Source organism: Alosa sapidissima, chromosome 9, assembly GCF_018492685.1.
Source record: "Alosa sapidissima isolate fAloSap1 chromosome 9, fAloSap1.pri, whole genome shotgun sequence".
Lineage (NCBI taxonomy): Eukaryota > Metazoa > Chordata > Actinopteri > Clupeiformes > Clupeidae > Alosa > Alosa sapidissima.
Window position 1 is genome coordinate 24,481,579 of NC_055965.1, and position 20,253 is coordinate 24,501,831.

General features: G+C 43.1%; 1 protein-coding gene across 1 annotated transcript in view; it reads right to left on the minus strand.

Moving 5' to 3' along the window:
• The window catches only part of LOC121719573 (mitochondrial dicarboxylate carrier-like), a 37,748-nt gene that overhangs the window by 8,717 nt on the left and 8,778 nt on the right, over positions 1-20,253 (minus strand). Inside the window, exons 2-3 of the mRNA XM_042105322.1 lie at positions 19,939-20,237; positions 3,757-3,876 (exon numbers count right to left, since the gene is read on the minus strand). Coding sequence (XP_041961256.1) covers positions 3,757-3,876; positions 19,939-20,028 — 210 coding nt within the window. The 5' untranslated portion in view covers positions 20,029-20,237. The remainder of the gene's footprint in view (positions 1-3,756; positions 3,877-19,938; positions 20,238-20,253) is intronic.

Sequence of the window (20,253 nt, forward strand, 5' to 3'; positions counted from 1 at the left end):
AAGTCACTTTGTGGGCTGATCTTGGGCGCTGATGCTATTTTACCGGCGGGATATTTGACTGTTGCGCCCGACGCAAATCTAAAATGGGATGGTCTGAAGTAGCTACATTAATCGTGGCGTATTTGCCAGGCGCAGCCAGGAGCGTTCACAGCGCTATAATTTTACTGTTCAGTTAGGAACGGTCAGCTATTGATTTTTCCTCTTGACAAAATGTAATACAGAATTGTCACAGACATACTTTCCGATGTTTTGGGATCACTCTCACTAAATCACGAGATTATGAATGCATGGTGATATTTTTCTGACTGCAAAATAGGAAAGACAAAAGCGCGAGTATACAAAGTCAATTGCGCTGGGACGCACGATAGAGCCCATACAGTTATTTGCAATGACACGAAGTTAGGAACTGTGTGAGCTCCATTTTCAACCACTAGAGGGAGATAAAGTGCCATTTACATGAAGAGTCGCAGGATTCCATGCAGGATTCCATGCAGTCATTCTGATCCTGAGACTTTTTGCAGAGAGGGTTAGGGAATAGGTGACTACGGAATGGAGCTACACTGGACTTTAACCTTGCAGTGGAACCTGATCTGAGACCAGCTCAGCACATGTGTCTGCACGTTTACATGTGTTTCAGACTTCACCTGGTATAGTGCAGGTCTCTACGTGTTAGATCAGGTGACTAATTGATTCCACTGAGAGTGGTGCCTGGGAACAGAAAATCAGAGGTGGAAAGTAACGAAATACATTTACTCACGTTACTGTATTGAGTAGTTTTTCTGTGTATTTTGTATTTTTTAAGTAGTTTATAAAATCGGTATTTTAAATTTTACTTGATTACATTTTGAGTGAAGTATTGTACTTCGCTACATCAAAAATCCCATCCGTTACTCGAGTAAAAAAAAAAAAGACTAACGAAAACGGAAAGGGAGAGAAAAAAAATCGCGCCCTAAACCACTAGCCTAGTGATAATGATCAGCATGTAGCCTACAACAGGACATGAATCAAGCTGGCGCCATGCAGTCTTTCTGAAAGTGGATCACGAAATACATCAGATTAGCCTAACCTATGAAAGTGTATTTTCGCTATTCCAATCGGTTGTCTCAGTTCGTTTTAGCACTAATGATTGCGGAGATATTTAAGCAAACACCATGGGATTTCGTGTTTTGACATTTGTGCTCACCTTTCTTTGGAAAGAAGTTTATTAGCAGTTGTTTCCCCTCATTTTGATGTCTCTCTTTTTCCTGTTTTGGCCTTTGTTTTTAGTAACCTGACTTGGCTTTCTTGGAGAAAGACATTGCACCAGCAGCAAAACAATTAGCGGTCCACTACTAGCGATGCTCAACTAAATAAACAAAAGAGACTACCTTATGAATCGTGCAGGCGGACAGATTTACCTCTTTAGCAAGGGAGAGTGAGAGTGACCTTACACAGTTTTCACTATGTTTTGTATACAAAATCCAGTCAGTCAAACTTTAAATTTCGTCTGACATTCATTTTGACATTTAATTTGGAAGTTAAAATATTCAGGTAAAATAAATATATGGTGGAAATAAGCATTGAACGCTTAACGCTTAGCCTGAACTTCCAGTGAGTCTATTCAAAATTTTCACCACACATTATATTAACACACATAAAAAATCCAAACATAAGAGTTTTGTGTATTAAAGTGGAATGACACAGGAAAAAAGTATTGAACGTGCCTACTGAAATTTCTTCAATACTTTGTGGAAAAGCCTTTGTTTGTAAAGACAGCTTCAAGACATTTCCTGTATGACAAAACTTATTGGTCGCAGTATCAGGTCTGATTTTGGCCCATTGTTCTAAACAGATTCCAGGGGTCCCTCTTGTGAATCCTGATCTTTAGTTACTTCCAGAACTATTTAATTGAATTGGCTGCCTTCAAGTCTTTCAAGCTTATATTAATTTGCACAGATAAAAGGATAACTACTCTCTATACAGATTCCAGCTCGTTCCTTCCCTTTCCTTACCTTAGTGCTTTTTCTTAGCGTGTTCAATACTTTTCCCCTGTGTTATTCCACTTCATTACATGACTCTACTTATGGAGTTGTTTGGATTTATTATGTGTGGATTACCCGAGTTATTACTAATGCCTGGTAAAAATGTTGTGCCCCCTGTATTCCACTTTTCATGGGCCCTATACTTCCCACTTTCCCCCGCAGTACGACGCCCTTTAATCTGCTGGACCTTCTGCTCGTTTCCAAATATTAAAAAAACTCTCTGCAACTCAATATTGGCCTGCCTGCCTCAGCGGCCTGTGAGGGGCTTTTCAGTTGTGCTGGATTACTGTTCATTGCAAAGCGACCCAAGGATGAGTGCAACTAACTTTGAAAATCAACTACTCAACAACTACTTTTTCACATAGATCTCCATTTCTCAACGTTGTTTTCAGGCAAGTACCTCCACTCAGCGGCCATATTGCAACACTTTTTGGGCACTTATCGTGCATCTATTTCAGCAGAAATGCGTGTGCGTAAGGCTTCACGACATCAATCTTGCTCCAGCAGCGAGATCACAACAGATGATTGGCACGATGTCTTCACAGCACACCACATGATTGGCTCAATGTATTTTACAACACACCACATGATTGGCTCAATGTATTCACATGTCGACGTTTTGTCACGGAAGGGTTGTAATATGTGTAGACATATGATGTGTAGACAACTGCCATATTGGCGTTACAAACTAACCCCATGCATTACTATGGAGGATTTTTTGAGTGCTGTATCTCCTCATTAGAAAGTCTTTGGTAAAACTGGTTGTTCTGGTACCCCCCCCCCCCCCCCAAAAAAAAAAAAAGTAACTAAGTAACTTTTACTTAAAGTACATTTTAAATGAACTACTTTTTACTTTTACTTGAGTACATTTTCAGATCAGTATTTTAACTTGTACTTGAGTAATATTTCATCAAGGTATTGTTACTTTTACTTGAGTACAATATTTTCGTACTTTTTCCACCTCTGCAGAAAATATGCAGAGTCAGTGTGTGTGTGTGTGTTTGTGTTTGTGTGTGTGTTTGTGTTTGCCTGCATGAGTGTATGTGTGTGTGTGTGTGTGCGTGTGTGTGTGTGTGTGTGTGTGTGTGTTTGTGTTTGCTGCATGAGTGCATGTCTGTGTGTGTGTATGTGAGAGAGTGTGTGTGTGTGTGTGTGTTTGTGTTTGTCTGCATGAGTGCATGTGTGTGTATGTACATGCATGTGTGTATGTATGTATGCATGTGTGTGTGTGTGTGTGTGTGTGTGTTTGCCTGCATGAGTGTATGTGTGCGTGTGTGTGTGTGTGTGTGTGTTTGCTGCATGAGTGCATGTGTGTGTGTGTGTGTATGTGAGAGAGTGAGTGTGTGTGTGTTTGTGTTTGTCTGCATGAGTGCATGTGTGTGTATGTACATGCATGTGTGTATGTATGTATGCATGTGTGTGTGTGTGTGTGTGTGTGTGTGTGTGTGTGTGTGTGTGTGTGTGTGTGTGTGTGTACAGTCAGGAGTATGTTAGAGTTAGTGCTGACGGTTGCTTTTATTAAAGTGGTTTTTCAAGGTCTGCCCCACTGTCCAGCGCCTCACTGTCCTGCTGCTGTGATTACACAGTAACTGGAGTCAGACTACAGACTACGCACACGGACAGAGATGAGAACAGAGAGATAAAACAACACGGTTTAAAGTGCAGAGTCCAGAAGTTCTATGGTGTCCATTGTCCACACACACACACACACACACACACACACACACACACTCACTTGTCTGCACAGGGAGGCACTGAGTCCGTTGTAGAGGGCCAAGAAACCGTCGTTCTTCACCACGTGCATCGCCATGCCGACCATCTTCATCTTCACCTCCTGTTGTGTCTGCAGGTGCACCTGAGGGATGCAACATCACTATCATCATCAACACCATCATCATCATCATCATCACCGTCATCACCATCCTCATCATCAGCAATATCATCAACACCATTCAGCATCATCATCAACACTATCACCATCACTATCATCATCATCATCATCATCATCATCAACACCATCATCTGCACCATCACCATCATCATCATCAGCAGCACCATCACCATCATCATCAACACCATCATCAGCACCATCACCATCATCATCATCATCATCAACAACATTATCAGCACCATTACCATCATAATCATCATCATCAACACCATGTGCATCACCATCAACACCATCATCACCAGCATAATTATGCAATCATTATTATCATTATCATCACTGTTGGCAACGCCTTCACATTTAACTCCACACATTATTTAACATTCGCAACAGTGACAAACAGTATATTCCTATTCTGTTTTTACAGTAAAGAATTCAAACTATCAAACTATTATGGTGATTATTTCATCATTGTCGCTGAAAAACACATTTTATTTCCTTTGGTTCATCTGCAAGAGAGTTGAACTGTCATGGAGGTCCTCTAGTCATTCTCATCAGCGCACTTTAACACAGTGGACCGCAACAGTGTGGAATATATAACAGTGGTCACTAGGGCTGAACGATTTATTGCATTTGCGATAATATCGCGATATGATGAAACACGATTTTCAAACCGCAAAGGCTGCGGTTTGTAATATGTGACGTCACCCAAACGCATTTATACTCGCGCTTGCCGACGCGCCACAGACTCTTCTCACGACCACTGAAGAAGCAAAAAACGTAAACAAGAGGACCAGCTAACAGTGTCAAGAAAGGTCTGATCAGTAGAGCTACTTTGGTTAAAAATAACGTAAAACAAGAGGACCAGCTAACAGTGTCAAGAAAGGTCTGATCAGTAGAGCTACTTTGGTTAAAAATAAACCTCTTCATTACCTTTTGCTCGAACCTGCCATGTCCCTGGTTCTAGTTCATAATTCCCCTGTGCTGCTACTCTGGCTGGTAACTTCGTTCACTTGTCCAGCTGACGATTAAAACTCAAAGACTGTTTAGGCTGCACAGCAGCCATTCACCTGTGCACTGGGGACTTTGTTTACTGGAGTACAGTGACAGTGGGGGCATTTGCGATATCCAAGGGGGTTGGCGGCACAAACATTTCATCTCACAGATTGATGCATAATGTTATCCGCAAGTAGTTGACACAGCTAACCACTAAAAACCCAGCTGTTCTAACATTAGCTTATCAGCTAAGGCTCTAGGCTACATACATGCTGCTAACTGCTGATAACTTTGCCTGTTTAAAGAGTTTTGTCTCCGCGATTGGCTTTGTTGTGATATGAACAAACTAGTTCATTTGCATGCATGCGTATTGCGCTGCGGTGTTGATGATGCTAACCTTTAGTTAACACCGAGCCGAACAGTCTTTCGGCCGCATTTATTTGCGCTACAACAATCTACAGTAGTTTGTTCCGATTCACGTGCAAGTAGCCTACAGAGGAGAGGAGCGGGTCTGTGTGTGTGTGTGTGTGTGTGTGTGTGTGTGTGCCCGCGCGCGTGTATGGAGAGCACAGGACAAGGAGAAGCCGTGTCAGTGCCACTACATGTAGACCTATTTGTTAACTAACGAAAGAAGGTCATATCTACATGAAATAGAAACACAATAGAAACGAATCAGAATCATTAAATGTTTACAAGGCTGGAAGTTCAACAAATATAGGTCTACTAATGTGATTAAAATAGTTAAATAAAAAATATTTCATTCATCAATCTTATTCAATAACCTAATGCCATCATAACATAGGCCTGGGCTCCAGGAAAGAACAGTTTATGTTTAACTTATCTAATTTTGTGTTGGTCATACTATAGAATAATATAAGACAGAAGATAAAGAGCTTAAAAATAATTGCATATCGCATCGCAATCGCAATATTGGTGAGAAAAATTGCAATTAGATTTTTTTCCAAAATCATTCACCCCTAGTGGTCACACACACACACACACACACACACACACACACACTAGTGACATGGAAAACGCTCTCTCTCACACACACACATACACCCACACACACATGCACACAATTGTGACGTGGAAAAAAACACACACACACACACACACACTCGAAGAGAGGGGGCACATGTGCACTGTCTTCTTTGACGCATGAGGACCTTCTGCCAAGTGTTGCTTTTATTACTCTGCTGACCTGCCGTGAATGAAAACCCCTCTCTCCCCCGAGACACACACACACACACACACACACACACACTCCTCTCTCCCCGAGACACACACACACACACTCCTCTTTCCCCCGAGACACACACACACACACACACACTTCAGTGACTATGTCATGTGGATTAATGTCATGCAGCTCTATATAGGAGACTCCATCCTCCACTCATACACTTTCTACATAAATTACTGTGTACACACTCATATAGCAAATATGAATACACTACAATTCCCATGTCAGAAGGACCCCGTAGTGGCCGTTAACATGCCCGACAGCATTCCACCAATCTCTGAGAGGCCAGCCGGCTCACCCAACCGGTCATTCCTGCCCTTCAAACACCAGCTCTCCATTTCTGTCAGCATAACAGACTCTTTGTGTAAGTGTAGAAGGTATGAGGATATAGAAGAGTAGAAATTGCCATCGAGATGCTTTTGTTGAAAATAAGTTTGGTCCTATAAAAGAGTAGCCTACCAGGTAAGTAGCCTAAGAGTAGCCTAACAGCATTTTACATAATATTAAGATGGCACTATTCAAATGTTCAGGTGGCATCTAGAGGTATACATTGTATGTCAATGGCCATATGGCTGTACAGAACCATCGGATACAATGCAAAATGCCCCACAAAATGCTTCACTGAATCACTGCCTATAGCTTTGGTCAACAGCTTGTAGGAGTAAGCTGTTTTCTTTTTGTGATTGTTTTCTACAGTGATTTCCTGCATATTAGCCACATTGTGTATAAGCCTTATATATAAGGCTTATACACAATGTGGCTATGTATTAACCTCATAGCTGAAGAAATGTTGCAAAATCGATGCATAAACTGCGGCTAATAGTTGGGAAATTGAGGTACTGTGCTTGTTAGTTAAACGTTGCTGTAAGCAATGCTAAGCGATTCCTAAACCGAAACAACTATTTTTAACATTCTGCGAATATCTCTCTGCTCCACGGTCCATTAACTTGACATTCTCTGAGTCCACTATAAAAACAATAAACTTCATACACAGCTGTGAAATGGAAACAAACAACGTGGACTAAGTCTTTGTTTATTATTATGGCCTGCGTTCCCTGTGAAGACATGCAGAGTTGAGGGGGAGAGCTATGAGGCAGGATCAGTGGGTTAGCGAGGTCAGGTTTCACCCCGGATTTTCAGTGACACAAAGCTAATATATTGGTACACAACATGAGAATTACACAGCAAAGCTACAATGTAATTAACAGATAACAGCGTCAGATCAATCACCCTTTGGATGATGTTCACATTCCTTAGGGATAATTTGGGGGAGGACAATGGGAACCATGAAAGGTGAGTGCCATTTCTAGGGTCAAGTTGGGAGGGGACATTGGGAGAGGGCAAGTGGCCTTGCTGTAAATTCTTTCAGGGGGACAGAACCTCTTAACCTGACTCTCGCCAGATGAATTCCGTTCCGCCTAGCTCCACTCATCCATCTGGGACCAATCCATTGGAGTGTTGCTTCAGAAGGCTGGGCCTAATCAAAAAATGCTTGCATATGATTGAATAAGCCACTTGTCCGTCATCTATTGACGTGCTACTTCAACCACTCACATTGAAGCCAACCCGTGACGCTGATAACAGTCTCACAGTTGCTTCTACGCTATGTCACATCTATGAAACTTCCGCCCTGCGTCCTGATTGGCTGTACCATAAAATCTGGTGCAGAAATCACTCTAAATGGAAGAGGTCCCAGATGGATGTGAGTGAAGCTAGACGGAGATAAGCGGAACGACATTCATCTGGCGAGAGTCAGGTTAAGAACCTCTGTCACTGATACACACACTATAGACATTCAATGACCTCACAGATATGGTACAACATGCACAGTTTAAACCAGGGGCACGTTTCCAAAAAACATAGTTAACCTGTTAGCAACGTAGTTGGTTGCCAATGGGAAATTGCATCGCAACCAACAAAGTTAGCAACTATGGTTTTGGGACACGCCCCAGTATGACCTATAATGACCTCTTGCAGTTTAAAGCAGTATGACCTATAATGACCTCTTGCAGTTTAAAGCAGTATGTCTATAATGACCTCTTGCAGTTTAAAGCAGTGTGTCTATACTGACCACTTACAGTCAGACTGGAGGCCCATGTAACCCTTTGGGAATTGCTAGGGTTTCTCTATGGTCAAACTGTCAGTGGGCCTACTTACCTACTGGGCCCTTAAGATCTCCGGCCCCCTGGGCCTGTGTCCAGAAATCATTAGTTTTAATCATTTCTTTTTTTTTAGGCTGCATGAGACTTGGCAAGCCATAACATACAGTATTTCTCTTTGTACTGCATGCAAGTCTGTGTATAAGGCTCTATATTTATATAATGCATACTACTATACTTTATCTCTATACTGTATGCAAGTCTGTGTATAAGGCTCTATATTTATATAATGCATACTACTATACTTTATCTCTATACTGTAAGTCTGTGTATAAGGCTCTATATAATGCATACTACTATACTTTATCTCTGCACTGCAAGTCTGTGTTTAAGGCTCTTTTTCTGTATACTGCTATTCTTGCCAGAACCAGACTGATTGGCCACAATCCCCCACTGACCTCCCAGCCACAACGTGTGACTGACAGCCCCGTGTAGAGGTTGACCATGACCACTGCACATGTCCAGCCCTGTGCCCAAGTTGAACAGAGGCCAAATAAGCGGAGACACATCTGAGCCTGCTGCATATTACAACATGACAGACGAGCTGTCACGACACACACGGAGGACCTTTAGTGTGTGTGTGTGCGTGTGTGTGTGTGTGTCTTTGTGTTTGACTGAGTGAGTAAGAGAGAGAGTGAGAGAGATAGGAGAGAGAGAGAGTTGAGCATGTGTGTGTGTGGGGGGGTGTGTCTGTGTGTTTAACTGAGTAAGAGAGAGAGAGAGTTGAGCATGTGTGTGTGTGGGGGGGGGGGTGTGTGTGTCTGTGTGTTGAACTGAGTGAGAGAGAGAGAGAGAGAGAGAGAGAGAGAGTTGAGCATGTGTGTGTGTGTGTGTGTGTGTGTGTGTGTGTGTGTGTGTGTGTATGTGTATGTGTGTTTGGGTGTTACTATGCCCTACTCCAACCTTGACCAGACAAGCACTAACTGGACATCCCTCTATTCATTTTAATTCATGGCGACTTTTCTCCCTCTGGTTGGAAGATTGTTGCTAGTTTGTGACCAGAGTTACACACACACACAGCACACACACACACACACACACACACACACAAAACATGTATATATTTTTTATGATTGTGTTCTCTTACATACAGAAAGTCTACCTATCAAAGTGTTACATTCCCATGAATCAGATATGTCCTTTCATTTTTCAAATGATCTCCCAAACACACACACACACACACGCACGCACACACACACACACACACACACACACAAACACACACAGCTGCAATTACAAGAAAAAAAAAACGACTATCTACATTCTTAAGAGTTTTGTTTACAGGAATCAGTAATGTCCACAAGATTATCCTTCATGTTGCAATATGATCCTGCAAACAGTGAAAGAGCACAAACAGGTCCACACATAAAAACACACACACACATAAAAACACACACACACGCACACACAAACACACACCTTTGATAACCACAACCATGGCCTAAGGTTGTTTTTGAAACCTTATAATTGTTTTAAAACCAGACACAAACCTACCCTTAAAGGAGAATTTGTTTTTCAGATACATATCTGATTCTCGAGGTTATAGAGTACTGTCGGTCCGAACAAAAAAAGTGCTACACTCTGGGGGCATGACACCTCTCTAGCTGTTGCCTGCAGCAACTCAAGCTAGGTAGCACCCTTTTTTTTCTTCTTTTTTTGTACTAGGTGACATCAAGAAACAGATGTAAAAAAAACAAGAGTTCTCCTTTAAGCGTTGTTACAATACCTTAGTAGCGTAAGTGTCTGTATGTAATTACTGTTGTCGAAAGGCAAATGAATGAGAAGTGCTAGTGGAAGTCAGCAGTTTCAAGTGTCTTAAATAAGCGAGAAAAGTGTGCTCATACTGTAGATGCTGCAGATGGCTTAGGCCGAAACACATCCGCCTGTGCCTTCAGAGATTACATTACATTACATTACATTTAGCAGACACTTCTTGACCAAAAGTGACTTACATATATGTCAGCTACATTACAAGGGATCACATTGTCCCCGGAGCAACTTGGGGTTTCTGAGTTAAGGGGACAAGCGAGGTGAGCTATGAGACATGTAGCCACATTGAATAATTCTCAGGGAGCCAAAACCATGCTGGTATGGAGATATGACTCTCAGAACGCCAATCTATTCAGTACAGGGAAAGCCATCCCTCTCTGATTAACTCTGCCACTCTGCACACAGCCAGAGAGAAGCCTTGAGAGTACACTACTAATACTCAGAATGTTCTCAATGACTTATTCTTCTGAGACTGGTTTCCTTATCAGCATGCTAGACTGAGTGTTTGCACTGTTGACTGTGTGTGTGTGTGTGTGTGTGCTGTTTGTTGACTATTACTTCCCACTGTGCCTCTCTCTCTCTCTCTCTCTCTCTCTCTCCCTCCCTCCCTCCCTCCCTCCCTCTCTTTCTCTCTCTCTCTCTCTCTCATAGCTGCCTATTTCTGTCCCTATTTCTCTCTTTATCACTATCCACCATGAAGCACAAACATAATCCACCCCCTTAATGCCACTGCATTTAAAGGAACACACCCCACCTGACATGACTAAGCTACAATTAAAGTTTGTAATTACCGGACTACACCTACTCTACAGCCAGTGGAGTCCAGGGCTACCGTACCTTTATAGGGGTTATCAGGGCTTATTGTGTCAACACTTTGGGCCCCAACTCTGTGTGTGTGTGTGTGTGTGTGTGTGTGTGTGTATAAAAGTATACTTCTATGGACATGGCATTGCGCTATGCAGTTGCATGGACAGTTCATATAAGCCCCCCCCCACACACACACACTTCCCCACGCCCCCACCACTATAGGAGAGTGAAATGATTGGCATGGCATGGCATGAAATGCGTGCACAGGCCCTTTATAGAGCGAGCCGCTGGTTAATGTAGGTCAAGGGTTAAGAGATCAACCTGTGAATTGTTAACTACAGACGCATGAGGAGGAGAGCCTGGTCAGCTAGACTGCAATCAGCTGGATCTTCACACACTCACACACACAAACACACAGAGAGAGAGAGAAGACAAAAAATATGCACATTCATATACACAGAGTGAGAGTAGAGAGAGAGATAGAGAGAATGAAGACAATAGACACTCCTTTGCACACACAGACACACAGGGTGACAGAGGACAAAATACATGTTCTCTTTATCTCTCTCTTGCTCTCTCTCTCTCTCTTTCTCTCTCTCGCTCTCTCCCCCTCTCTTTCTCTCTTTCTCTCTCTCTTGCTCTCTCTCTTGCTCTCTCTTGCTCTCTCCCGCTCTCTTTCTCTCTCTCTTTCTCCCTCTTTCTCTCTCTCTTGCTCTCTCCCCCTCTCTTTCTCCCTCTTTCTCTCTCTCTTTCACTCTTTCTTGCTCTCTCTCTCTTTCTCTCTCTCTTTATCTCTCTCTTTATCTCTCCCTCTCTTTCTCTCTCTCTTGCTCTCTCTCTCTCTCTTTCTCCCTCTCTTTCTCCCTCTCTTTCTCCTTCTCCTTCTCCTTCTCTTTCTCCCTCTCTTTCTCTTGCTCTCTCCCCCTCTCTTTCTCTCTCCCCCTCTCTTTCTCTCTCCCCCTCTCTTTCTCTCTCTCTTTCTCCCTCTTTCTCTCTCTCTTGCTCTCTCCCCCTCTCTTTCTCCCTCTTTCTCTCTCTCTTTCACTCTCTCTCTCTTTCTCTCTCTCTTTATCTCTCTCTTGCTCTCTCCCTCTCTTTCTCTCTCTCTTTCTCTCTCTCTCTCTCTCTCTCTCTCTCTCTCTCTCTTTGTGCGCATGTCGGAGTGAGTGGGCGGAGCCGAGCGTTTGAGTGAGTGTGACTGTTGGCCGCTGTGCCAGGAACAGCGTTTTTCTATCTTTTTGCTATCTTTTCTATCTCCTTATTATTATTATTATTATTTTTTTTTTTTTTTTTTTTTCTTTATAGTGTTAAGGGTTGGTTCTGTTTGGGTTAGTATAAGTATCACTGGCGTGGGGTTTTGTTGTTACTTGTTTTACCTGGACGTCTGCTTCCAGTGTTTGGTTGCAGCCGCCCCAGGTATGGAGAGTTTTGAAAAACTTACGCGGCGTCATGCTGTTAAAATAGCATCGAATGCCAGTGTAGAGGTTTGTAGTTTAGCAGCAGGAGAAGTTGTAGGGCATGACAATATTCTGTCAGCGGCCCGCATGAACAATGCGATTGTGCTGTTTTTGGGCACGGTTGAGTTGGCTAATGAGCTGGTTGAAAGGGGTTTAGTGGTTGACGGCATTTTTACTGTCGTCCTTCCTCTCTCCACTCCATCAAAGAAAGTGACTTTGTCAAATGTTCCCCCATTTATTAAAGATGAGGTTTTGGCTGAAATTTTATCACGGTATGGTAAATTGGTTTCCGCAATTAAAAAGATTCCAATTGGAAGCAAATCCCCACTTCTGAAACACGTAGTGTCGTTCAGGCGATCCGTATTTATGATTTTAAAAGATAACAAAGATGATTTGGACCTAACTCTAAACGTGAAGGTGGATAACTTCAGTTATGTTATCTATGCTTCAACAAGTGTCATGAAGTGCTTTGGTTGTGGGCAATCAGGGCACCTTGTTCGTGCGTGTCCTAAGGCAAAGGGGAATTCGAGTGATGTGCAAATAAATCACGAAAACACCAGTAGGCCTATGCCTAATGAAATTGTGGTAGATGAGCAGTCTACCGAAATGGGTGCGTCTACTGCTGCGATTGCAGCACCCGCTGTATCCAGTGGGCCTTCGTCTGCCTCAGCCGAGTCAGTAGGGGCAGATCATGCTTCCCTTTTGCGGGAAGAGGTTAACGGGGTAACCCCGATTGATAAGCCAGTAGGCCGAGAACAAAGTTCTCCCACAGATGACGCAGTGAACGCAGAATCTGAGAGTCAGTCCACACAGAACTCGCAGAGCAGTGCTTCTGCTGTCAATTATGACCAAGTTCTTGCGTCTCTAGATGAATCCCTCATTGAGACGGAGGAAAATGTTTTTAAAATGCCCCCCAAAAGAAAGAGATCTAAAAGGACTAAAAAGAGCGATAATTTAACAGATCTTAGCGGCACAGATAACGAATACGAAAGTGATTTCTTTGACTGTAGCGTTACCTGTAGCTTACGTCATAGTGGGTTTGCTAGTTGCGATTATAGTGTGGAAGACATAAAATCCTTCTTGACAAAAACAAAACATATGAGAAATGTTCGGATTGACGACTACTTCCCTGATGTGGAGCAGTTCACCACGAAAACGAAATCTTTTTTGGGTGAGGGCTGCTTTACAAATCCAGAGTGCTTCCGTCTCAAAAAGATAATGACCAAGATTAACGTTTTGTTAAATAGCGATGTCTGATGTTAGTCTATTTTTCACATGTATTATGATGATGGCGTGTACACAACTCTTATATTTTTTTCTTTTTATCATGGGTGAAATCAGAATTGCTTCTTTAAATTTAAATGGGGCCAGGGAAAGAAGCAAGAGAGCCTTGTTGTTTGAAACGATTAAGAAGAATAGATTTGATGTGCTTCTTGCTCAAGAAACTCATTCTGACGCCTCAATTGCTGCTGACTGGGCAAGTGAGTTTGATGGCCTGTCTATTTTAAGTCACAACACTTCCAATAGTGGTGGGGTTGCCATTCTGTTTTCTCGGACCTTTACTCCCATTTCCTACCAGACTGAGGAATTAGTCAAGGGTAGACTCCTAAAAGTCAGAGCCCAATTTGAAAACAATTTCTTTGTTTTTTTGTGTGTTTATGCACCCACTACACCAATTGATAGAATGCTTTTCTTGAATATGCTAAATGATGCTCTACGCAATTGTGAATCTGAGGATTTTTTACTCCTGGGAGGTGATTTTAATTGTACTGAAAATGCAATGGATAGGAATCATGTAGAGCCACACATGCCCTCACGCAGAAGACTCATAGAACTGATGAATGCAAATGAGCTTGTTGATGTCTGGAGGAACTTTCACAGTACTCAGAAGCAATACACATGGGTTCACTCCTACAATAACCTTTTGTCATTGGCTAGACTGGACAGGTTTTATGGTTTTAAGCATCAGCTGAGTTTGTTTAGGAAATGTGTGATCATCCCAGTTGGTTTTTCAGACCACAGTTTGGTTTTTTGTTCTCTTTCTTTGAGTTCTGTAAAGTCTAAAAGTGCTTATTGGCATTTTAATAATAACTTGTCATCGGATGGCCATTTTAGAGAGGTATTTAGACTGTTTTGGCAGGATTTTAAGAACACAAAGCCATCTTTTAGCTCGTTGCAACAGTGGTGGGACTTTGGTAAATCACAAATAAGACAACTGTGTCAGGATTATACTTTCAGTGTCACAAGGGACATAACTCGTTCAATGATGAAACTTGAAAAGGAAATAATTGAACTCCAGCATTTAGCTGAACAAACTGGCAACCAGACTTACACAGCAAACGTTAAAGCGAAGCAGAAATCATTGGCTGACCTGCTAGGCATAAAGGCACAGGGAGCTCTGGTCAGGTCCCGCTTTCAGAGTGTGGAATTGATGGACGCTCCTTCTAAATTCTTTTTTAATTTGGAAAAAAAGAATGGACAGAGGAGGTTCATTCACTCACTGCTTTCTGAGGATGGAGTTCTGTTGTCCAATCTGGCTGAAATACGTCAGAGAGCAGTCAGTTTTTACGAAGACCTATATAAGAGTGAGAGCTCGGATATTCAGGTGGATGACCAGTCCTTCTTTGAGAACCTACCCCAGGTGGCCGAAGAGGCGAATGCAGTCCTTGGAAGGGTTTTGACCCTAGAGGAGCTGCAGAGAGCCCTCCAGAGTATGGAGTGTGGAAAGGCACCAGGGTTGGATGGTCTACCGGTGGACTTTTATAAGTCCTTTTGGTCAGAAGTGGGTGAGGATGTGCTGACTGTTCTCAGCGACAGTCTTGCCAGGAGGCGGTTGCCACTGAGCTGCCGGAGGGCAATACTCACTTTGCTCCCCAAAAAAGGGGATTTGAATGACATAAGATCATGGAGACCTGTGTCAATCCTCTGTACTGAATATAAATTGCTCTCTAAAGCGTTGGCTAATAGATTGAGTGAAGTTGTGGAGCAGGTTGTTCATCCTGACCAGACCTACTGTGTGCCAGGTAGGCTGATTCAAAATAACATTTCATTGATCAGGGATATATTTGATGTAGGTAAGCTGTTTAACCTGAAATTCGGCTTAGTATCCATTGACCAAGAAAAAGCTTTTGATCGTGTAGAGCACAATTATTTGTGGAGTGCTCTGGCAGCCTTTGGTTTTTGCCCAGAGTTTATTGATATGATTAGAGTTCTGTATTGTGACATTGAGAGTATTTTAAAGGTTAATGGTGACTTGTGTGCTCCTTTTAAAGTCCACAGGGGGGTCAGACAAGGTTGTGCCTTATCTGGTATGTTGTACACCCTGGCAATTGAACCCCTATTGATGAAGTTGAGGAAAGAGCTGGTGGGGGTGAGAATTCCAGCGTGTGAAAGTGTTTTTAAACTGTCAGCTTATGCAGACGATGTTGCAGTACTTGTGAATGGTCAAAGAGACATAAACACTATGTTAGAGATTTTTGATGATTTTAATGTTGTTTCCTCAGCAAGAGTAAACTGGTCCAAAAGTTTAGCTATGCTGGTCGGGACATGGTTAAATGAGCCAAGTCTTCCAGCTGGCTTACATTGGGCCAGGAGTGGTTTTAAATATCTTGGTGTTTTTTTAGGGGATGAAATGTTTATTCAAAAGAACTTTGATGGGGCTGTTGAAAAGGTAAAGGGCCGCCTTGATAAATGGAAATTCCTTTTAAATAAGATATCCTACAAGGGGCGTGTCCTTATTATCAATAATTTGGTGGCATCCGCCCTTTGGCATCAGTTATCTTGTGTGGACCCTCCAGCACAGTTGCTGTCAAGAATCCAGTCAATCCTAGTGGATTTCTTCTGGGATAAACTTCACTGGGTTCCACAGAGCATCTTATACCTACCTAAAGAGGAAGGTGGACATGGACTTGTGCACCTACAAAGTAGGACAGCTGCCTTTCGGTTGCAGTTCGTCCAGCGTCTTCTCATGGGGCCTCTGGATTCCAGCTGGAAATATGTGGCGTGTGCCATTTTACAGACTTTTGATGGACTGGGGCTGGACAGAACTTTGTTTTGGATGGATCCAAAAAGATTGAATATCAACAAACTTCCTGTGTTTTATCGTAATTTGTTTAAAGTTTGGTCCCTTTTAACAGTGCAACGCACAGGAAGCACAGAGTCTTTGTATTGGCTTTTAAAGGAGCCCCTAATCTATGGTTCTGTTTTAGATATGTCTCTTGAAAAGTCTCTTCCCACAATCACACATAGCCTTCTTAGGTCTGGAGTCATTACTATGGAGGGTTTACTTAAGTTAGCAGGACCAGATCTTGTTAACGCTGAACAAGTTGCCAGTCAACTGGGGATGAGATCTATTCGAATAGTAGCTCAGCTACTTGAGAAATGGCGGGCCTCCCTAACAAGAGAACAATTGCAGTTGTTGGCAGACAACTTCAGAGGGCTGTGCAGTTCAGACTGTAATGATCCTTTTCCCAATATTTCATTGTCACCAAATTTGACAGGTTGTACTGGTTCTTACTTGAATTTTGATCAATTGTCTCTTTTGGGTCAGAAGCCAGCTACTGGCAAGTGTTTATATAAACTGTGTGTGAAGTCTTTTAACAAAAAGTCTTTGGACAAGAGGGTGGAAACACCTTGGTGTGCTGTTTTACAAATGGGGGATGATGTCCGACCCCAGTGGAGAGCACTATACAAGTCACCCTTAGCCAAAAAATGTGGAGATTTACAATGGAGGATTCTGCATGGAGCAATTGCAGTCAATGCCTTTGTTTCAGTGTTGAATCCTGTTGTGGGTCAAGAGTGCCCATTTTGTTTTGTGAGAGAGACTGTGTTTCATGCTTTCATGCAGTGTGTAAGGCTAACACCTTTATTCATGGTTCTACAGTCACTCTTTAATCATTTTAATGAAACATTTTCAATGGAGACTTTTATTTTGGGTTTTAAATATGTGCGGAAACATCGTTTCAAATGTCAGCTGATAAACTTTCTCTTAGGTCAAGCAAAAATGGCAATCTATGTTAGTCGTAGAAACAAAATTGAGCAAACATCTAGTGATGACCTAGTAATGGTCTTCTCAATACTTGTGAGGTCTCGCATGTTAATTGATTTTCATTTCTACAAAGCCATGATGAATCTTGAATCTTTTGAAGAAATTTGGTGTTATGATAGTGTGTTGTGTATGGTTGCTGATGGCGAATTGCAGTTTGCACATTTCTTGGAGAAAACTTGACTTGCTCCTTGATTTTATTTATTTATTTATTTTATCTTTAATGTGACTGTAGACAAAGTGATCATGTAAATACTTTGTGGCAAGAATGTAATAAAGGGTTTTTGAAATTCAAAATTCTCTCTTTCTCCCTCTCTTTCTCTTTCTCTCTCCCCCTCTCTTGCTCTCTCCCCCTCTCTCTCTCCCCCTCTCTTGCTCTCTCCCCCTCTCTTGCTCTCTCCCCCTCTCTTTCTCCCTCTCTTTCACTCTCTCTTGCTCTCTCCCCTTCTCTTTCTCCCTCTCTTTCTCTTTCTCTCTCCCCCTCTCTTTCTCTCTCCACCTCTCTTTCTCTCTCCCCCTCTCTTTCTCCCTCTCTTTCACTCTCTCTTGCTCTCTCCCCTTCTCTTTCTCCCTCTCTTTCTCTTTCTCTCTCCCCCTCTCTTTCTCTCTCCCCCTCTCTTTCTCTCTCTCTCACACACACATGCACGCACATGCACACACACACATACCCCAACACACACACTATTTTCACCAACAGCCATTCATGCAAACATTAATAGGAGACTGCAATGTGCTGGTTAACTACTTATACTCTGTTCAAACACTAAAACTCACGCACGCACGCACAGACACAGACAAACACACACACACACACACACACACACACACACACACACCCTTTGCTTACACCATCTGACATAGAAGCAAACACTGATAGGACACAGCAATGTGCAAGTTAGCTTATCACATGTCCAATCTGTTCCATTTGGATTTGATCAATTAAGTCGTGGCCTACTGGTTAGGGCTTCAGGCTTGTAACGGAAGGGTTGCCGGTTCGATCCCTGACCAGTAGGAAAAATGTGGGCATGGGAAGTGGTTCAGCACTGCTCTCCCATGCCCACATCCACGGCTGAAGAGCCCTTGAACAAGGCACCTAACCCCTCACTGCTCCCCGAGCGCCGCTGTTGTTGCAGGCAGCTCACTGTGCCGGGATTAGTGTGTGCTTCACCTCACTGTGTGCTGTGTGTGTTTCACTAATTCATGGATTGGGATAAATGCAGAGACCAAATTTCCCTCACGGGATCAAAAGAGTATATATACTTATACTTATATACCTATCACCTGAACCAGGATCAGCTGTTCTGTACCTGCAACCCTGCTCCTCCCACTCATGTTCAAGTTACACACACACACACACAATAACACAGAGTCACACATACACCTGCAGCACTCCACACTGCTCTCAGACCAGTTCAGGTCACTCTGTAAGGTCATAATTTAGAAGGTCATTCAGAGACACAAGGCCTCATGCTTTAAGATGTGTGTGATATATAAAGACATGTGAGCCATGTCCAGAATGTAGGCACTGCATGCATCCAACCAGACATGAGCAAACCTAAGTCCAAGGCTACAATTACTGTCATGAAAGTTTTGGCAGTGAACATGGCAGTGGCATTGGGGTAGTTAACTACTGGGACAAAGTCATTGGGAGAGTCTATTGTAAGCTTCAGCAAGGAAGTCCAAAAACGAAGAACAAATGAAGAAAGCTTAACCCTGAGAGGGAATCAATGCAATATCCCTTTCTCTGTGTATCTTTTAGGGGACTTTCCCCCCTACCTACTGCCAGGGCAAGTTTTGTGATCCACCTAGGCTATAACCAAACCATTTCAGTAACATCAGCAAAAGTCTAGATGTGATCAAGGAACTGCCACTAGTCTAAAACTGGCGTCTACCGACCGGGATAACTGCCCACTAAGTTGTGGGCGTATTGACTATAGCCAAGTCCTCTCATTCAAGCGAGTCCTATGGCCCACTGACCCCGCAAGGGCACAAGAGATCGACTGGCCGATTGTCCAAATCGCCCACCGACAATCTGCTTTAACGCCCGGACTTTGCGCTAGGCTACTGTCTAATTCCCGTAATCTGAGCTGAGTTGTTTCTCTTTGACCGGTCCCCGGAGAGCGACTCCGGGTCAGTGAAGCGAAAATCTCACAAATGAGGCGGAACAGCCGCCACCACTGTTGCTGCTGCTGTCGCCACTGAAGCGACCTCGGGCTAGTTCATCTTCCCATCAACTGGTCAAACTGTGTCGCGTCATGTGAGTCACTTATGGCAGTGTGACTTTGTGACTTCGCCCACCAAAAGTTAAATGTGGTATTCCATAAACATCTTTCAAAACTTTCATTTTGAGCATTGTCTGTTTTATCAGCGTACTTCTATGTGTCCTGGGCTAGCTCTGCTGTACAGATGTGAAGAGTCGCAGCCTCGCAGAGATAGCCAGCGAACAGCTGCGCTTACAAACCCAATGGCCTGCATGTGACTTCCGCGATGGGCCGACCTGCATCATGGACAGAAAGAAATCCGGACCCAGTGTCCCCAGAGCTCACTCACCTTTACCAGATCCAGCGGGTGCGTGCAGCAGGCAGCCCCGCACGAGGCGAGACCCCCGAAATACCAGCGAGACATCCGTTTTTCCGTCATGATTCAGGTTACGCTGGTCCAACGCAGCAGCTGGAATAGTTGCTTCCTCTCCGCCACGGTGTAGTCTCTCTCTCTCTCTCTCTCTTTCTCTCTTTCTTTCTCTCTCTCTCTCTCTCTCTTACTCAATCCCTCACACACATAAGCAAAACAGAGGCCGACGCGCTCCACCACACTGCATAGGACGACCCCCGCACCGGTGAAAGGATAACCTCGTTAATCTTCAGC